The following is a 21,060-nucleotide window of genomic DNA, read 5'->3' as shown; positions in this document are numbered from 1 at the left end:
GGATTTTGTTCGTTAAAACAGGTGGCCCTGTGTAAATGTGACCTAAATACAGTGTTTGTGCATCTGTGTGGTTTGAGCCTCTGCACAACACAGTAACGGTTCATCTTGCTTTTGACTCCAGGTGTTTCTCTGTTACGAGTGAAGGAACATCTGCAGCCTGAGCGCAGTGACACGAATAACGGACATGCTATGATAAAGACACACCATTAATTTAATCCTCAATAACTCACTGAAGTTACAAACCCAGTACTACAACTGTAAAGGATATGCGCTAGATATTAGGCTGCAAAATCTTTGAACTAGAAATGTTGGGTACAAGGATGGATAAAAGTAGGTTATGATGGTGGGATTGAACATCCTTGTCTTTGCCACCAGGGGTCAGCTCATTCACATCTTATAACTGGTATATTTGTGACATGTTTATGTCCATGTATGTTTTCATTTAACAACTGAAACCGGTTCACTGCAGATACTCCTCCAAGAGATGTTCTCTCATCATTCCGCTGCAAATCAAAGACTTGGAGTAAGACTACACATAGTAAATTAAACAAAATGCTATTTTGAGGATCCACCTAAGAGCTACACTTGTGTGTGGGATCTATAAGATATTTAGTTATTTCATGTAATCTCTGGTCCATTTAACGTGTTTTCTCATCACGTCTCAAACACGCGCACCTCAAATCAACCCTAATGCAGCATGCAGATATTTCTGTCTGCTTCGGCTGTTTCATTGGTGGCCAAAGCAGCGTGATGTGCCAAGTTTGAACTGAGCCCAGAACAGGCTGAACCAATTACTAGAGCCTTGACAACGTGTCCAACACAATGAGCCAGGCTAAAAATTCCAGCCTGAGAGGAAAACTGTGAGAATCCACTGACTGTGATAACTATAATTTCCTGGCTGGCACTCTGTCAGACTCTAAATTTACTGGAGCAGCTCTTCTCAGCTGTCTGACAAAACAAAGCAAACAGTGGTATTTTTTTCAGTTTTCTTCTGTTTACATGTGCTTTTTTTCCATGGTGGTTTTATACATGATGCAGAGAGTTACGAATGAAAGGTAGGGGGTATGCTCTGCTTATGCTCTGTATCTGAGAATCTAGAAATCTAAAGAACAAATCTGCCTTATGACAAGCAGAGCATGCACGCAGTGTGGGTTGTTTTCAGATGAATGGGAAAAGGAATGAAGTCAAGAGGGAAATAGGGGTGGACACAGCAGAAAGACGTATGCAGATGTGCCGACTGAAAGTAACTCACCAACAGTGAAGAACTGACAGCATGTTTCCATCCTCAAGAAGGACCTGGAGACGCCTCGCCTATGGTGCTTTTAATATCGGGACTGATTGACAAGAAGATGTTCCGAGCCAGCTCCGGTAATGAGAAAAAATATTTGCTTGATGATGCTTGTTTGTCACTTGGAGAGAGAAAGAGTAAGTGAGAGAAAGAAGGAGATAATGGGGCTATTGTGGCAGCTTATGATGATGGTTTTCAGCCCAGTGTGACACACTTATGTCTCACTTACCATCAACTGTGTGAGAGTTTACATATAGTCATTATCGTTCTTATCAGTCATTTATCATCCACTTATACCTTAAATATTACAACACAGTGGGGACAGGTGGAAGACATCTGTTTTTTAGAAAGAGAGAGATTAGGTGGTAAACACAGACGGCTCTGTGACCGGACACTGTGTGTGTGTGTGTGTGTGTGTGTGTGTGTGTGTGTGTGTGTGTGTGTGTGTGTGTGAGATCAGGCTGCCTTTGGGGCTCATGCGTCTAGCGATGTACTTTGGTGGAATTACAGACTGATGAAGAATTTCCTCAACAGGAGTCTGAGCTGTGCACGTGCCTGAGTGAGTATGTTAACAAACTGTTTGAATACTAAAACACCTTCCAGGGTGATTCATTTGTGTGTCTGGGAAAACGGAGTATGTTTACTTTAACAATTATAACTTATTTGCATATAGATATGCCTTATTTTCTTATCTAATATTAATATTATTATGTTAATACAAGACAAGAAGTCAGATCATGCAAAAGAAAGAGTAATGCACATACAGTGGCAAGAAAAAGTCTGGGAACCTTTTGAAATTTTGTTTTTTTGCATTCATTTGTTATAAAATGTGTATTAACCAATATGATGTGACTAAAATAATAACACAAAGAATCTGATCTTTCATGTTTTTACTGAGGACAAACAATAAAAACATCTTAGTGCTAGTAGAAAAAGTATGTGGATGTCATAATTTATCATGATGATGTGCAGTGACCTTTTTATGCCAGATGTAGTGCTGTGTGTTCTTTCCAAATCATTCAATCTTAGTTTTCAGTCAACAAAACATTTTGCCAATACTGCTATGGAGTATCCATGTGCACTTTGGCAAACTTCAGGCGTGCAGCACTGTTCTTTTTCACACACTTTTCCACTAGCACTATGAGGGTTTTATGGTTGTTCTCAAAAAAGACACAACAGTTCAGCATTATTTGGTGTTATTATTTTAGGCACATCATATTTGTTAGTACTCTTGACTTAGATGAAGATCAGATCTTATGATTTTATGACAAATTAATTGGTTCACATAATTTTTCTTGCCACTGTATGTTGGGTGAAACACTATAAAGGGAAGGTTTTGGGAACTTGAGCAGCTTCCTGTTGTTAGATTTTATTGGTTCTGGTTCGTCTGGGGTCATGCCTTGTACACAGTGAATTAGTGTCTTTGCTGCAATTTATCAGAATGTGGTTTTTACATCAACTAGAGGAAAGCATACGATACCAATAGCATTATCGTGTCAATATGTATATCTGATGTCTTAGAGAATTTGCAAATGCCGGGATTCTTGTTGTAGATTATTTTAATCTTCTCCATCTATGAATTAGTCTTCAATCCGTGTCCTGAGATGAGCTTCTCATGCAGCATTCCTCCCATACTATGTACAATCAGAACAAGACCCAACATTCAAATGGTTCCACTTAAGTTTAAATCAAGGTTAGGGCAAAGGTCATGTTTAGATCTGTCAGTGTTAGGAGATGAGGCAGGATTTGTGCTTGGCCTGAGAGGAAGTGCTGCTTGAGAGGCTCAGTTCAGGGCTGGGTATATCACAAGAATATGGGAAGTTCCCACAATAGATGCTTTCAGTCTTATAATGCTGGGGCATCATTTCAATGTAGGCTTACAACTAAAACTGTGTAACAGTAAAATGAAGATGCATTCAGTCATATTAGATAATAATCAATATAATAGATTATTAGTCTATGTGGGTCATTTTCTCAGCTAATCTCTTCATATTAACATATTGACACCCACACCCCTTTCATTCACTATATTATTTACATTTTCTGTAGGTGGACAGCTATCGTGACTAATCTCCATTCACAGCAACAATTTAAAGACCACTCAGCGATTTCTCATCTGCTCAGCTGTAACTTCCACATCACCACTGAGAGTATCTAACATATATGTAAACTACCATCCATCTGGTTACTTAGCTGCCTCTGTTTGTTTGTTTTTTATTTTCCTCATGACTCATCCTCTGCTTCATTTCCTCCATCGCTCCTCTCTGGCTCCCGACCATGGGAAAAGCCTTGAGAGATCAATAGTGGATTCTTTCTCCCACTTTCTTGAACTCTCTCTCGGGCTGTCTATAAGCCAACTCGTTCCTATGGGACAGCTGAAAAAATAGCTCACACGTGTTCACTCACTTCCTGTGGAACTTATATGTCTCCATCCAATGATCACTGATGCACCAAGTGGACACTTTATAACACTGTGGTGTGTCATATTATCATTAACTCTTATTCAACAGTTTTACAGAGTGGAAATACCCTGTTTCCACTTTGTTACATCAGTGGCACAGAACTCAGAGCAGGAAGGGGACACAAGGTCTTTTCCATCTCCTACTCCTACACAACGTGTTGTTTCCTCCCTGGGTCAGACTGTTAACACCTGCTTTAACTATAGATGATGCTCAGGGGACTCACAGTATTGCAAGGCTTGTTTTTTGCCTCCTCTGGTCATCTGGTGTGGTCCATCTGATTTTTCAGTCAGTGGAAATGCTGTAGGAATAACCACATCTCAGGGAACCTCTGAGGAGGATGTGAACTTGCCTGTTTTATGTTATGTTTTGGGAGATCAGGGTTAGAGTATAGTTAGAGTGAACGTCTTTACCCTCAGGTTTTATGTGCCAAGAAGAGAAAGGATGTCAACAAAACATAGAACCTTTAGCAAGACATAAAGGTTCCTTTTAGAGGGCTGTGCTGATACTGGGTCCCCCTCTGCTGCGTGTCAGGGATGTAACTTTGCACCAGGATGGGCAGGAGAAGGACTTGGGAGGAGGGAAATAGCAGAGAACTCGGAGAGTGAATGAAAAAAGCAAGGAGCGAGACATAAACAATTATGTGGACACTGCTCTGTGGATTAGGCTTCGGACACAATCATGGATCTAGCTGTTGCTTGGACTCTGTAAAAGTAGGAAAATGGTAAGAGTTGCATGTCTCTCAGTGAGGTAAGGCAACCGTTAACTGAGCACATGTGTTTTAAAATAGTTTTCTTCCTGTTTTTATGTCATCCTTTAGAAAATGACACAGTTTTTCCTTTTATTAATCATTTTAAATCTGAATTTTAAGTGTCTTCCTCTGTTTTGTCAGTGTTCTCAGCAGAAGTAATTTCTCTTTAAAAGTTGCAGCCCAGACTGTGTGGCTGGTGGTGTCTATTTTCAGAAGCTCATGGCAACTCTGAAGGGCATAACTGCTCCCATAATGACAGGTTACTGTGGACGGCCCTGCATTTGCAAGCATTAAAACTATACTCCAGCCTGGGCGTGTACGTTAAATCACTGAGGCTTGTGGGTGCAGAAGCATATGTGTGTATTTGTGTGCAAGTCAGGCAGACAGACGAGACACATTACTCTGCCCACTCTCCTGTCCTGTGTCTGAGTGCGTGGCTGAAAGCGGGCCAGTGATGACAGTCAGTGGGCTGACAGCAGAGGCGTGAGGGGCCTAGTGTCAGTACTGAACAAAGAGGACGGTCTGTTCTCTGTGTAACTGGGTCCTCTGAGACTCGCACACTGGACTGGATTATCAGATGTTCGTGGTTTCACCCAGCAGCTTCGTCTGGAGTGACATCAGACGCAGCTTGAACGCTCTGTTGTCTAAAACAGCAACAAGCTAAACTTGGTGCACACCAGCTGTGGATGGATTTTGGCTATTTAAAAAAAAAAATCAAGAATTTTAACTGATACCTGATGTCAACATGAAGCAACAAATAGCTCAAGCATTGACATTTTAATGCAGCCATGTGTTAGTCTGGAAATGGGTAGATGGGTATTGAGAATATGTGAATAGCACATTCTGTTGCCACATCTCATACCTCATTTAAGTTTCCGTGCTAGACAAAACAGACAATATAGCTGTGTCTATTTTCAGTTTTCTGTTAAAGGTTGGTATCCACATGTGGGTGATAGTGAAGGGGCGGTGTGAGTCATCTGGCCTGCTTATGTGTCTGTGTTCGGTTGTTTGGGACATGTCTGGTCCTAGTGGGTTGTTGCTCCACTCTCGTTTGATGTGAGTGTGATGAGCAGACAGCTGGATCTAATCTGCAGCATCTGTTTGCAAACGTGTGTCTGTGTGTGTGTGTGTTTGTAGAATCTGTGTGTGAGTCACAGTGACTCATGTTGGTCAGAGGAAGTAATGATCTGACCCCTGACGTTCAGGGCACCTGCAGAGCTCATTCACACCTTCTGCTATGTATAAGCACTATAGTGATGATATTGACACAGTATAATACTGCTGCAAATGCCTGTTTGTAGTCATTCTATTACATGTAAAATCAGTAATCACTCTCCCATTGAGGCATAAATCAATGCCAGCTATCTTGATGAATGGTTTTGTCTAGCTCGTCCTGGAGAAACAATTACCCAGTATAATAGTTTGGTCACATGGGCCTATAACTAGGGCACAAGGCTTTCTAAGGAAAGCACTGTTCCCATTGTAGTACAACTGTAGTAGCAGTATCCCCAGTGCTCTCATTCATCTCCTGCTGCTCCTCTTTCTCTCTGTACATGTGTGTGTTTGCTTCAGGATCTTCATGTGTCAGATTATTCAGACACTCCAGCCAACATGGACAGTATGAGCAAAAACAAGATGGAGCATGGCCGACAGATGCACCAGGTCTTACAGGTGAGTCCATTTTTACGTCAGGGTCTGTGATCATTTGAATTGGTATTAAATAGTGTGAAACAGTACTGTCCGTACCTTGTACGGTACTGTGGGTCATCTTGCTAATCAGTGTAAAGAGAGTGTAAGAGTAAAGTAAGTCCTTTTTTAAAAATAATACATTTGTAAAGTTAATTAGCTTCAGCTTCAAATCTACCAATCAGCACTTGCTACAATAATTTACAGTTTTACGTATAGTGTCTGTATTTGCAGTACGTGTTGGTGCTACATGATTTAAATGTAATGATGTAAGTGCACACAGTCATGAAATGTAGCTGATGAATAATGCTGCACATGTGACAATTACTACACTCACTAATGCTGACAGCTCACATATTTGTGACTAGCACTAAGCATTAATAGGCTTACTTAGGTTTTGATGTTTAACTGCAGGTTTCTCTCTGAGAATTCACAGATGTGTGTATAAATGGATATGCTGTGTGTAGAAATGACTCAATAGCATCACGATGTCCCAAGTAAAGATGTTTTATAACTGATTTACTTTGCCAGAGCACTCCATTAGACCTGATCGAGACAGGCAAGTCCCTGAAAGTCCAGGCGGAGCGCCCCCACCTGGTTAGTTTGGGAAGTGGACGACTGAGCACAGCCATAACTTTACTACCACTGCTGGAAGGTATGTAGTTTTAAATGTATATGTGTATAGGAGAAATAGGTAGGAATTAAACTTCATGAAAAAGGAACTATGCTATACATTTTGCTGATCACATAATTATGCCATGTCATAATTAAATATTACATTCATTTAAAACGATGCACATTCAGCCTGTCAAATATGTGCCCTCAATTTAACATATCGCACCATTTAAAGGTAACTGTAAAAGGTAAGTGCCCTATCAGAAAACTCCACATGTTTTTTATTCTGTGTTTTTACACTGCGGTTTATATCAGCACAGCAATGTCTGTACTGACTATGGGATGTGTGATCTACGGTATGTCACTGTAAGCACAAAAAGAAGTATGGACTCTTTCATAAGTACATTACTCAAAACAAGTCAATTGTTCTTTAAGGATTAAGCAGCAGAACTTGTGATTGACAAAGACAATAATAACAAACTACTATTGCTTCTTATACTGTGCCCCAGTTAAAGCTGTGCATCCTCTGTGATATTCTTGCACCATTTGTCTCCACTGAGCCTAGACACAACAGAGAGAGGAAAGGGTGTGACAGTAGCATCCCAGAATAAAGTCTTCTGGGAGTTTCCTTTTGCTGCGTCTCATCTGTGCTATAAAATAAGAATATGCAGTTTATGTGTTTGTATTTGGTTCTATATACTGTATCTTTCACTCAAACAGTGACAGAACAGACGCAATAATCATGTTACAGTGAATAGTACTGTATATAGCTATATTAATTACTGCAGATAAGATGCCCGTCATCTGCCAGGCTAAACACCTCTAGACGAACACCTGTTGTTCAGCATATACCCGCATATTGACTCCATTAGTTACTCCGCCCCTGTGGGTTTGACCTCTGTGATGAGCTCCCATCCTCTGTGGCTTTAAACTGCAACCCAAGAATACCTCACCAAAGTATTCACAGGTCCACACGTATTTCCAGCGACTGACGCTAAGAACATGCTTTGTCTTGTTGCAGGGAGAACCACGCTGGGCAGTGAGGGGACAGATATACCCCTGCAGGGCCCCGGCATCGCAGCTCAGCACTGTTACATCGAAAACCAAGCAGGCAGCATCACGTTGTACCCATGTGGAAACCAGTGCTCTGTAGATGGCCTTCCTATCGCCAAACCCTTTCGCCTCACACAAGGTACAAGCACATTCACAGGCTTAACGACTGCTGTAAAATGACAATTATCAAAACAAAAGTTGTGCATATTTACAGTGATTATACTGACGTAAGGTGAAATTACTAAAGATGGCCGTAGTGTTTGATAAGAATGCTCCACCTTCTTCTTAGTATTAAGCAAATTAGGTACAAATACTATCGAGCTCCACAACAGCAACACAGTGACATGTCCATCCAGTAATACGCATGCTTGCCATAAAAAAAGGCATAACAGTCCCACCCCCCTCACTCTCCTTTAAATGGGATCCAAGCCAGCAGCTACACCAGAATGTCATTTGAAGCTGGGTGATCGGCCGGTGTGCGTGGACACAGAGCTGCTGAACAAGGACAGTAACTACTGAATAAAATGATTTGAGAGTACAGGGGTTGAGGAAAAAGCTCATTCTATTTAATAAGGAATGATGTTGACTTTACTTTGAAGGAGGAAATAAGCTCTAAACTCCCTGTGGAATATCCTTAACTGGAAACAAAACTGTAGCGCGTGGCTTTCAGGAAATACATCAGGCAGTTTTGAAAGCCACAGGAAATGCAAGGAAAGGAAAAGGAGTTTTCACTTACTGGTTAATTACACGTGAGTTCAACTGCTCTATTTATTTCTGTCACTTAGCCTTAAATAAACTGTTTAGGAGGTGGAGTACGTTGCCATTACAAATTACCAAATGAGAGGGAAAGTTTTTTTTTAAAGGTTGTAATTAACCAAACTATCTAATTGGCTGCAAGTACAATAAGTAGCTACAAATAAACAACAAACAGTCCATATATTAAGTTCTGTGTTATATATGTGGCACTATAGGACCTTGAAGCTGAAATATTCAGTGGTAAAACATGAAAATAAGAAATAAGTCTCACAGAAGAATTGCTTGATACACTCAAGTGTTGTGCTGACTATTGAATGCAATAGTTCAACAGGAAGCAGAAAGGTATCATGAAATTCTTTGCCTACACAGCACCTACGCTGTAAAAAGCACACCGGGACTACAGCCATTATAGATGATTATAGTCATTTGTTAAGCCACTGTAAGGCTTGATTTAGTATCATGTATTAGTTGGAATTAGCTGAATGATTTAAGTTAAAGTTTGAATATCCAAAATGCTATGTCAACAATCCGTTTAGCGACACATTTATAGTGGTGTGAATATTTTTCCTCTTTGAGAATGATAACTAACACATGGCTCATGACTTTCTCCCCACATGGTCATCTCTTCTGGCAGGGTGCATGCTGTGTTTTGGTCAGTCTGCCTTCTTCCGCTTCAACCACCCAGCGGAGGCCCTGAGGATGAAGAGCATGCTGCCAGGAGCAAGCCATGGACCAACAGCCACAAAAAGTCTTCCTCAAGGTAAAGGCCCTACTTTGATATTTACACAATACACTCCAGAAATGAGCTGGTCAATGACAACTGTGTGGCCCAAGGTTGCACGGTTTCCTCAGCAGCTATTCTGGGCAGAGCAAATAGTTTGGGCTGCTACACGCTCACACAAGTTGTTACAACCGTGCCCTCAACCTTACTGTAAAAGTGAAAAAGTTGTGTAACTTCCCAATTTAATGTTGTTCGTTTTCAGAGAATTCTGAATTCTCTTTGGGTAGGATGACATATTGTGATGAAATTGGACATGATTAGATGCAATAAACATGTAAGATGTGAGTAAATGCTTGATTGATGGTTAGATAATTGGATGTAAAAAAACAAAACCTGCTTCACTTCTCTAAGTTGCCAGCTTATTTTTTTTTTCTTCATATCTGCCTGATTGGGTTTGTATGACTGAGAGATTAGTTATTATTACCCAAAACAGGATGCAGAAATAGCTTGTCCAGAGCTAATTATCTGTGCCCTACATTGTGATCTGGTTCATTTAAGTGGTTTTCACTCGAGGTCTGAGCCCACTGTGACAAAGGATTGTTGTAATTTTGTCTTCAAACGGTTACTGTAATGTTACACTATTCTTGTAGCTCTTATCTTGTAGCTGTTGGTGATATTTAAAATCCATTTTCCTCTGACCTTACTGGTTTGGCTGTTGATGCCTGAACAGTACAGTAAGGGGCACCACACCCTGCCCAGTGTGCACAGCCCACTCTTTCCTGACCAGACCCTGATTTCATCTGCTCTGAATGAGGTACACGGCTGCAGCTTTTATATTTAGCAGCTCCAGATCCCTTTAGGATTACAACACAACCGAGGAGCACCACATCCCAAACTCTTTGGTTAATACAGGAGAACAACAGCCTTTAGACATGTATCACTTTTAAAGTAGCTCACTGAGGCACTGAATTTAAATATGATTTAAATATAATTTCTAGGTTACTGCCTTTCTCCTACAGTATTAACATGAGGTGTGCTGGATGTCAGAATAAAGATGAGAGAGGACAGATTCTTCATGCTGTGTGTTTGTTCATGTGTGTTTTTACATCTGTCGTTTTAAGTGCGCTTGACCTCCTTATTTACTCAACAGGAATGGTAACCCACAAGTATTTCTGTGTCCCTTCTGCAGACTCCCAAAGTGTACTGAATGGGAACCATCAGTCTTTTTCCAGCAATGGAGACTCAAAAATTAACAACATGACAGAGAAACTCCAGGACTCTTTAGTGCTAAAGGCTTCCTCATCAGCAGCTGGTAGAAGACCTGTTCCTCAGCCGTCACCTCCGCAAATGGTCAGTGAGAGAAACAAAGCCACCACAGAGGAGTCTATTTATGAAAACACCAACAGCAACAAAACCCCACCAGTACCGGCTCGGTCCACTCATACAAACCCTAGTCCTGTCCCACATTCATGGACCTCACTTTCTGTCACCTCAAGCTGTAGTGGTGGTCAGAGGGCCCAGGAGAGCCCCAAGCCTCTCAGGATCATAAGGGCAGAGAACATGTCAAGCAACACACTGCCTAGCAGGGGGTCAGGGCAGGGCATAGAAAGCCTCACTCATAAACCGTCCTCTGTAAAAATTTCCACCCCAATTCCGTCCAACCGCAGAGTGATAGGTCCCTCCCTACAGAAGAGATCCTCTAGCCCCATGCGAGAGCAGGGCCATGTAGATGTCTCTCCAAGGCTCAGGAATCCAGAGTCAACTGGATCCACCAGTCTGAGGGAACGGCCTCCTCTTAGCCCTCACATGTCCCAGAGAGGGACTCCAGGATTGCAGAGCTTGGCTTCCTCTCCTGCCTTACAAGGCTTCACTGCTAAATCTACTCCCGGAAGCCCTCAGGGCCACCGCAAGCTTACAACTAAAGCAGAAACCATGAGGGCTCTGTATGCCCAGAGTCCATCACCAATCTCTGGATTAGAGAAACAACCTGGAAGCCTGGTGAGACCTGGCCCAGGAAGTACCATCACGTCAGGCCTGGATTCTTCTCCTCTTGCAAGCCCTCAAAGCCAAAGAAAAACTTCCTGCATCACCATGGCAGGACCTTCCAGCAAGGAGCAGAGTCTTAAGAAACCATACACTAGGGAACGCAAAAACAGCATCTCTGAGATCAGTGACAATGAGGATGAGTTGTTGGAATATCACCGCTGGCAAAGAGAGGAGAGGCTGCGAGAGCAGGAAATGGAAAAACTGGTAAGTGATCTGCTTTTCAGCAACATATGACTTCATAGATATTATTATATTATAGATATATATTATAAAGAGTAGAGAATAATGTCAATATAACATGCCCATTCCAAGTCTGGATGTTGATGTGAATCTTCATTAAGTAGTCATAAAGATAACTGCGTTGAAGCACCACATTAAATGTAAAATGTAGTGTGGGCACCTTAGTTTCACAAATGACATATAATATATTGAGTTTTAGAGATTCAGCACATTTTGTACATTTTTTGTACATATTTAACAAACAATAGACATTAACATTAATTAATGTCTTATTAGCTAATATCTAATTAGCGATCTTGGGGTATTTCTTAACCTTCAGACAGAGATAAAGTGTTCCTCTGTGTTTCCTAAAGTAAGCTAACCATCAGCTGGCTAATCTGGGCAACAAGATGAAATAATCTTGTAATAATCAATAATAATTGAGATCTCATCTAACCACTGCATGCAAGACAGAGCAACATTTTCCAAAATGTCATGCTATTCCTTAAATGTTCAAATTATTACCTGTTGCAGGTGAATTAATTTATGTTAAATTGATTTGGTAATATGTTTGTTAGTTAGTAAGGAAGCTTATATCCACAGTATGATTAAATGTTTTTTAATCAACTTTCTTTTTTTTGTATTTGCTTCACCACACAATATTAAAGACAACACAGTAGAATTGATTAAAATAGACAATTAGCATCATTTTAAAAGATATAAGTATAGTTCAGAAGGTGCTGAGACTGCCTGGCATGGCAGACACCATGTCTGCATTCAGATATCTTGTCTAAATCTGCTGGCATACAGCCACTAGCTCATCTCCCCATTACTGGCATGGTCGATGCCTGCGGCTCAAGTGGCACGGGGTAAACATTCCTGCACAAGTCTTCAGGTCCAGAGCGGAGGGCGTGGCAGGTAATTGCTCAACACTATATTTGCCAAAAGGACGGGCGGTGTTTTCTTTCAAAGCTGCCTCCACTAGACTGGAAGCTCTTTTTATGAACACCAACACTAGATCATAGACATACTTGTTATCCATCCTCAATCCACACCCCCAACCCCCCCAACCATTCTTCAGCCCCCACCCAAGCCTGCCTCTAACAGCTGAATGGACCACAGAGGCAGACGGGGGTCATTACCAGCCCTCCATGTCCCCAGACTATTTCAGGAACCAAAAGGTTTCTGGTAACAAATAAGAGAGTTACTCACAACGTGCATCTGAGCTGGGTGGTAGGACTCTGACCGCTGTGGATACATAGTTGGGTTAAAGGCTTGAGTTGAGTCATCCAGTATGTCCATGTGTAGACCTTGTAAACCATTCATCCTGCAAACATATTAACAGATAATGAGCAGATAGTTCTTACTCTGAAGATGTGTTAGTTGGTGTTTTTGCCGGAGATCCGTTGGTATTTTCTCCATTGTATGAGTTTTATTTTATATGAATTTATTATGAGATTGTTAACATTATGCTAGTATTCCAGGATTTCTTAAGTGGTTTAAATAGTGGATGGAAGTACAGTCATGTAGTGATAGGCAATTTTAACTGCTTAACAAGTAAGTAACAAATTATATTATATTATTATTATTATTATTATTATTATTATTATTATTATTATTATTATTATTATTATTATTATTATTATTATTATTATTATGTTGTACCACTCTTGATCTTGTTTATGCTTTCTGTTTCAACAAAATAGTTAACATGATTTGGTATCAGGCAGATTCTGTCAGACCGTTTTGCAGACAGATCCAGCTTGGCTGCTTCTCCTGACATTATGTTAAGCTAAACTAAATGGCTGTCTTCAACTTAACAACTAGGAAATTATCATAAAAATACCAAAAGTTTTGCTTTAAATTTTACAATCTGTCGAATAAAACGGTTCATTATAAATTTATATTTCTATTACTATGTTCATAATTAATTTAACCTGCCAGTGTACAACTCAAGCTTTAGTTTAACTTTAAAGGTGTTTTTGTCAAGGATAAACTGTATGGCAAGTAAATCTTGCTATAAAAGTTAATACAGAGTTGTTGTGGTTATTTTAGCAACCTGAAGAGTTTAGACATCAGAGAAAAGTGGGCTGTGGAATTTAGCTGTAGAGACAATGATTTAGTTAGATGTACTTGTGCTAATTGTTTTGCCAGATTCCTCATTATTGTTTAACAGGAATGATGATTACATATTTCACACTGTCATTTTGGTAGAATAAGCAAGAATCCTATTGTTTAGAGTGACAGCAGACTGGCCACAAGCTATAACATATAAAAAAAAACACGCTTAAAGCTTCTCTCAGACGAAAAACTAGTTTAGTGTAATCAGAGATACTTTCAGTAGCTCCCATTTATTCTTCTCATCACATATTTTGTTTTTATAAACTACTCCCAATGTGACAGATTTTACTGTGCCTCCCCTCTTGAAAGGCAAGAGCTCCAGCCTTGCTGTTATCAGGTTACAGTCCTGTGCCAGTTTCAGAGGGACAGCTGCCTAAATGGGACATTGTCACACAAGGACATCTGAAGTAGGACAGCATGCTCATGTCTCACATCTCCTCTATAGGAGCGACAGAGGCTGGAGACCATCCTGAACCTGTGTGCAGAGTATAATCATGAGGACAGTGCTGTGGAGCTGGCTGAGGTGATGAGGAGTGGGCTGCTAGGGAGTACTACAGGAACCAGCTTGGATACAGGAGGGGGAATGCCCCTTCAGGGAGTAGACAGAACCCAGAGGGTGAGAGAGACAGATGAGGAAACCCAGATAGAGGAGTCTAGCAGCACTGAGAGCACACATCAAGAGGTAATGAATACATTCATGCAGGCATGCGAGTGTGGATTACATAATGTGTATTTTCACCAAGGGGGTCGATTAAGCATGTCATTAATTTTTATTATTTTCTTCCTCTAACAAGGAGTCTGACCTTTTTTTTTTTTATTCAAATCTGCCCTCAGTGTGAAGAGTTGTTAGCTGGTCATGATGAAGTTTATCTGGAGGAGGAGAGGAACAGGTTAATGTCCAGGGTTGAAGACTTGAAGAACAGAGTTGGTGAACTGGAGCAGCAACTACAAGAGACCAAACAAGAGGTCGACACACACAGCAGACAGATCGATTATGAAATATAGCAGTTTCTTAGACAGAACTCCTAGATTAACTCTTTGTAGTGAGAGGAGAGGAAGCGTACTTATGACACCATGAGTTTAAACAAATCTTCGGTGAAATACTTTGTGGTTTGCAGACTCAGAGTTCATATTTATCTCCAGGTGGATATGGAGCAAGCCCTGCTGCAGGCAGAAAGGCGAGCAGAGCACGAGCAGGTGGAGGCTGAAAATGAAATCATCTCTCAACTGCAGCTCAAACTCAGCCAGCTGGACAAGGCCACCCAGAAAGCAAAAGACAAGGTGGGCACCCAGGACAAAACATTGTAATACGTTAAACTTTCAGTTTGCTCAAAGTCCTTAGTTTCATCTGTATAGTTTGCATGTGGATGTTTGAATCTATAAAAACTCCCTCCTTCATGAATGTGGAAATGATCTAGACCATATCTAGACACACAGTATCTGTGGACTGTTATCTGATTTGTTGGCTACTTGCACTGCTTGTTTAGTCGATGTCTGTCCTGAAATACAAAGCACAAACTGCCTCATGTCTGTAGTGTCACATAGTTTGTGTGTTAGGCTTTTAGCTGGAGTTCAACACCACTAAAACGTTTAGAGTCTGAATATACCTTTTTATTTTTATCCAATTTTGATGTTATCAAATTGGTAAAGCAATTAACCCTTAACACTCCTGCCAACCTCCACCTCTCTGCTGCAATCTTCTAATCTTTTAACTGCATTGCCTTGTTAACCTAAAAGCATGGCTGCATGGATCTGAGTTGTCTGATTTTTTTTTTATTTTGTTTGTTTGTTTCTACCTGGGGTGCTATGTGTGTGAATGTGGACCCAACTATGTGTGTGTGTGTGTTTTCTATGTTGTTTTTAGGGCAGGGCTAATGTGTCGGCTGAGCGGAAGGTCCTGGAAAAGCAGAGGAATGAGTACAATGAGCTGAAGAGGCAGTTTGATAAATGCCCCTTGTCTCTAAGGGAACAGTTACAGGAGCAGCTCAGCAGGGTCAGTGTTCTCACGCAGCCCACTGGCTGGCAACAGTGAGTTATAACATATCAAATACAACAATACTGTATGATCTGCACAGAAACAGCCACAGACTTAACACTGACTCTGTTGTGAAGCACTATGAGTTTCTCATAGATCTGCAAATTCTGCATTTGAAGTTTATTATGCTGACGCCATTTGTATGCCTGATTATATGTATGGTAGGCAATGCTTTTGCTATTTTAGTAGCAATTTTAGACTGCTGCTTTATCACTGCTGTTCCCTTAATGTGTCAGTTGCAATTAGTAATCAATAATGGTATTAACAGCTTTGCTCTAAAAAGTTTGCATGCCTTTTGCATTGGAAAATTGACTATGAATGAGACAAATCACCCACACCCACATAACTTTTGGGCAGAAATGTTTGCTAATTTTGAGGGGTAAGGCAGTTATTTTTCTATTTATATAAAGCATGTTTTCTTTTTGTGAACACGTCTTGAAAGCACCAAAAATCAACATTGTTTCAGTCCATCTTCTCATATAGTACTACCTAGCCTGTCTGTGACGCAGAAAAACAAAAGAAGTTGGAATATATCAGGAACTGGCTACACAGACAATAATACTTAATCAGCTAAACTGATTGTTGGTTTTGGTCTTTTCTTCTGAAAAACTGTAATAAAATATACAATATTAATTTATCCTTTAGAATTTGTTTCAGAGATGTAAAACAGCATATGTATTTGGACAGAAAGCTGAAGCTCTGGAGTCTGGGACCAAGCAGTTTGAGGAGCTGGAGTTCTGCCAGCTGGAGGAGGAGAGCAGTCTGGATGAGAAGAAGGAGACACAAAGCCAGCAGATTCTCCAAAAACGAGCTGAGTATCACTGCAGCGTGGCCAAGAGGAAGGTGGGAATACATGTACATCAGAAAGCATGTATGTGTTTGTACAATATGGTCACCAACATGATAAGTATGACGTGGCATGTTGATTCTCAGGAGAGGATGGCCGCTCTGGACGCTCAGGTGAAGCAGCTGGGGTTACAGGCAGCTCAAGACAGTGAGAGGATCACCAAAGACAGGACAGTGACTCTGCAGATCTTACACAAGGTTCGCCTCTCAACCATATATGATAATAGGGATGTTAGTTTGTTATTTAAGCAAACGTATGGTATGATCAATATTGGTATTGCCTCATAGGAGCAAGATAGGTTGTCTGCCCTGGAGAAAAGGTACGAGACGTTAACAGGAGGGAGAAACTTCCCAAATCCCAACAACATGAAAGAGGTAAGCAGGAACATGCGAGACGTGATACGTGTGATTTCCAAGCTGGAGGAAAATGACTGCAAAAGTGGAAAAGTGGATTCTTTTAAATACATAGATTAACTTTTTAAACAGGAATTGCTTCACATCAGCGAACCTGACCTTGTTTATGTGGATGGTCATCCTCATAGCCCCTGTCCCTCCTCTGCTTCCTTCTCCTCCTCTCACACCCAATCTACTGAATTCTATCCTGTTAGGCTACAAGAGGTAAATCTCAACAAAATCACATTTGCAACAAAACCTAACAAATGCCAAATGTCTGTGGTGTCAATAGAAAATGGACATGATGGTGTTTTAGCAAACACAGGAAACAGCAGGCTTGCAGTATGTATGTTAGTGGGGCAGGTTTCTGCCTTTTTCAACAAATGATGCTTGTTTGAGGTTTGTACATACTCCAGTAACAGTGGGTAAAAGGTCTTTAGGTAGAATAAACTGTGAAATCACTGTCATTCTTATTTACTTTAAGTGAAAGGATGAATGATGTTCTCATGTTGTCATTGTGACTCTTTGCATGACTTTTCTAAATATCAACCCCAGTTGTGGTCAGCATTCTTATCCCTGTGTTTTGGCTGCTGATGCAGGAGTACCTCAGACTGTCTGATGTCTATAGGATGTATGGAAATGCTTCTATGCAACCTCATTCTTCTCCCCCTGCTGCTCTCCAATGCCTCTCCCTCGCTGTAGCTCCAGGTCTGCCACGTGAGGTAGACACCCTGCTTGCTCTCATTTGTTTCTCTGATAAATAGTGAACCCAACTAATCATACTGAAGAATTTTGTGGCTTAAACATTCACCTTCTTAATGTCCTTTTCCACCTTCTGCTCTCTGCCTGTTCTGTAAATGTTCGTGTGTGTCTTGTTTCTCCGTGTGTCTGTATGGTGTGGTGATTTACACAAAGGAATACATCACAGTCGATCAGTTAAGTCAGATCTTTGGGCTGCAGAAAGTTGACTCCTCCTCCATTTCATCGTTTCATCTTGCCTCCGCTGAGTCCTTCTCATGCCGCTCAACTGCAAGTCTTCCTTCCTCCTGTCTCTTTGCACAAGTTTGTCTTTTGATAGTGTACAGTTTCTAAAAAGCATTTATCAGTAATTAGTAATGAGCTTCTTTTCTCAACACTAAAGCCATCCACTGAATTTCTAAATTTCTGAAGCATATCTTGGCTTTCTGAGCTTGAAATTGGCACAAAGTCTGGTCCATGTTTACCTTTCCTACCTGCCTGATGCTTTTGTTACTGATAGTGTTGCTTTACTGCTCGCTTTTTCCTTTGGCTTGATCCCTTCTCATCATGTCAGAGCCAACCTGAGCTGAGCAGGAATGCAATGGCTCCTATTAACCTCGAACGCTGGTACCAAGACATCATGGCTGCTGGAGAGCCTGAGGCATGTCCCCCACCACTGCCTGCAAAGTCTTTTTCCACACGCAGGCACGGGCAGGTAAATTCTTGCTTACTGCTTTATGCTGTCTTAGTAGCTGCTTTTCAGTGTTTGAATTCAGTGTTGCTCCAAATAGCAGGGCAGATGCTTTAGTGCCTTAAACCCTTGAATCCAGGTAATTCTCAAGAACAATTCTACTGTTCATGCTTTTATGACAATGAGTCCATCTAGTGGACAAAACGAGAAGAGACATTTCTGTTGACACGAAAGCTATAATGGACTCCAGCAGTACTACAATGTACTGAGACGAAAAGGCTTCCTAAGAAAATTCTCTTTGACAAATAGTTTTGTAAAAGGAACGCAGTGTTATTATTGTAAAATTCATTACTTGAAAGCATGTTTAAGCATCCTATAAAATGTTGGGAAATGTGCCCACAGGCACAAATAAAGCAGCAATACAAATAAGCCAACATAAGTGCTCCAGCTTCTCTGGAGACTAAATTGAAGGGGTGAGAGGCAGTTGAAAAGCGCTATTAGATAAAAAGTAAAGAGAGAGCAGAGATGACCTAGACTGAACTATTAATTGAACTGAATAGCCCAGGAGAGTTAGGACAGCAATCAGATCAGTGCTGAGCTTCTCATTTAAGGCACAAGGCTAAAATCCAAGATCATCGTTTTTCGTCTGCTAATGTGAACTGAAAGAGAAGAGTATCTGTCTTCTAACCACTCTATAATATTATAGAATATTTGCGCCACACATTTAAAGTGGGTAAAAAATCTAATGAAGCACAAACTGAAGTTAAATCCAAGATTTTCTCATTTGTTGGTCTCTAGAAAGAATCCCCACGCTTTTTGGTGCAAAAGCTTGTCACTATCACATAACTTAAAAAAAGCAATCATGCACTAACATGTCTCTCTACCCTCAGCTACTGAAGTCCAAATCAGATGATGAGGTTGGTCTAGCAGGACCGACTACTCATGTCAGCATTGGTGCAGCCTTTGCACACTCCAGTAGTGTTAGTCATGAGAAAAATTCATCCACCAAGGTAAGGATATAAAGTTCACAACCCCAAACTGTAATTAAGTATTTGGAGTAATTTAGTCTGTTTTATTTTCCATGTTTTTTCAGGGGTTACAGTTAGCACTGAGAGACCTGTCAAACTCATTTGACATGGAGTCCAGTAGGCACATAACTTTGCAGAGCAAAGGTACTGTACTTGACTCTCAATGTATTTAGTACACAGCAGAGTTTCACCTCACATGCACACATCACTTTTAGACATTGACTGCAGAATATACAGTAGACTCTTACTGTAATGCATGTGGGAAAAGTCTCACCACTATGTCACAAGTATGTCAGGTACTGGCCTTGGTTTTAAAATCAATTAGTAGCACTGAGGTGGCACTATCAGCAGAGGGCACTGTGAGTCTGTGACAGCTGTTTCTGCACTCTCTCTGCTTGCACAGATGTGTCTCCCACAGTCCATCATTCCATCCTGCATCATCAGTCGCCACCAAGCGGAAACCAGGCGTATGACACACTGAGCTTGGAGAGCTCAGACAGCATGGAGACCAGCGTCTCCACCGGCAACTCTGCATGTACCCCAGAAAGGTGAGAGACTGGATAATGAGCAATTGGCTCTGTTTCCATGGGAACACTCAAGTCTGCCCCGTCTCCCAGGAGAAGGGTCACTGCGCTTTGTTCCAGTGACAACATGTTTTGTTACATGTCTGCTCCTGTGACTAGTAGTACACTGGCTGTTGCCATGCCAACGCCTTCAAGTTTTCGTTCATGTTTTTGTTTAAGTTCAAAGACTCTTTGGCTACTGGTGTTCACGGAGGAACCTTTGTCTTCACCTCCTGCTGTTTTCAGTGTCTGGTTTCCAGGCAGGTCTGTTTACTGTGCTCATCCCGAGCTTTGTCATAGCCATGCTATCAGAAACTCCTTCCCTCTGTGTGTTGTAGTGTCTGTGGGTTAGAGGCCCAGAGGATAGAAGAGATGGAGAAGATGTTGAAGGAAGCACAGCAGGAGAAAGCCAGGCTGATTGAGAACCGAGTGAGTTCCCAACTTTACTGCTGCAGAGTTTTTACATGACTGGAAAACAGTTTCCCATCACTTCCAAAACTTCACCTCCTTCATGTTAATTTTAGGTTTCATAGAGCTTCAATAATCATCTGCCTTATCAGTTTCAGTTCCTAGTATGCAGTACATACTAGGAACGTGTTTTTACATGCGTCTTGATATGACAATTGAAAAAATAATATGAAACTGATGATTAATGCAAAATGCATTTATATGTGCCACCCTTTTGTCTTTAATTCAATAAAAAAACAAACTTCTTCACTTACTTTCGAATTCAAATTTATATGCAGAAAGTTTAAAAACATAACTTTGAATTATTGCAGCAGAAGTCTTGTTTTTCTTTATAAAATACTGGTGTGGTGAAATGAAATTGCACAAAGTGTAATTACCTTTGTATTATTTCTTCATATTGAAACAAAATAGACCTGTGTGTAAATATCTGAAAGGTGCAAAGGATCATTTTACATCAGCAAAGCTTACGCTTCTATATACAGACTTAAGGGATATATTTTACAAAACCCTGGGTTGGGACCTGAATTCTCGTGTGCCTCTTCTGACAGTCACCCACTTTGTATTGCAATATTTGCCTATCATT

The 21,060-nt window shown here is 40.9% G+C and overlaps 1 protein-coding gene across 8 annotated transcripts in view; it reads left to right on the top strand.

The window, feature by feature from the left end:
- Window positions 1-1,157: 1,157 nt before the first annotated feature.
- phldb1a (pleckstrin homology-like domain, family B, member 1a) overlaps window positions 1,158-21,060 on the top strand; it is a 24,905-nt gene continuing 5,002 nt past the window's right edge. Inside the window, exons 1-21 of one of the 8 annotated variants that reach the window (XM_026371493.1) lie at window positions 1,158-1,368; window positions 1,749-1,847; window positions 6,071-6,169; window positions 6,716-6,839; window positions 7,821-7,991; window positions 9,243-9,368; window positions 10,519-11,579; window positions 14,161-14,397; window positions 14,550-14,681; window positions 14,859-14,996; window positions 15,580-15,708; window positions 16,438-16,593; window positions 16,684-16,794; window positions 16,885-16,971; window positions 17,083-17,214; window positions 17,589-17,711; window positions 18,302-18,442; window positions 19,309-19,428; window positions 19,512-19,590; window positions 19,850-19,994; window positions 20,348-20,438. In XM_026371493.1, coding sequence (XP_026227278.1) covers window positions 6,110-6,169; window positions 6,716-6,839; window positions 7,821-7,991; window positions 9,243-9,368; window positions 10,519-11,579; window positions 14,161-14,397; window positions 14,550-14,681; window positions 14,859-14,996; window positions 15,580-15,708; window positions 16,438-16,593; window positions 16,684-16,794; window positions 16,885-16,971; window positions 17,083-17,214; window positions 17,589-17,711; window positions 18,302-18,442; window positions 19,309-19,428; window positions 19,512-19,590; window positions 19,850-19,994; window positions 20,348-20,438 — 3,363 coding nt within the window. In that variant the 5' untranslated portion in view covers window positions 1,158-1,368; window positions 1,749-1,847; window positions 6,071-6,109. Of the gene's footprint in view, window positions 1,369-1,748; window positions 1,848-4,301; window positions 4,498-6,070; window positions 6,170-6,715; window positions 6,840-7,820; window positions 7,992-9,242; window positions 9,369-10,518; window positions 11,580-14,160; window positions 14,398-14,549; window positions 14,682-14,858; window positions 14,997-15,579; window positions 15,709-16,437; window positions 16,594-16,683; window positions 16,795-16,884; window positions 16,972-17,082; window positions 17,215-17,588; window positions 17,712-18,301; window positions 18,443-19,308; window positions 19,429-19,511; window positions 19,591-19,849; window positions 19,995-20,347; window positions 20,439-21,060 lie in introns of those variants that run through there. The other 7 variants (XM_026371494.1, XM_026371492.1, XM_026371489.1 and 4 more) reach the window with 7 other exon arrangements.

Source organism: Anabas testudineus, chromosome 14 (assembly GCF_900324465.2).
Source record: "Anabas testudineus chromosome 14, fAnaTes1.2, whole genome shotgun sequence".
Taxonomy (NCBI): Eukaryota; Metazoa; Chordata; class Actinopteri; order Anabantiformes; family Anabantidae; genus Anabas; species Anabas testudineus.
This window is presented reverse-complemented; position numbering and strand designations above follow the sequence as displayed.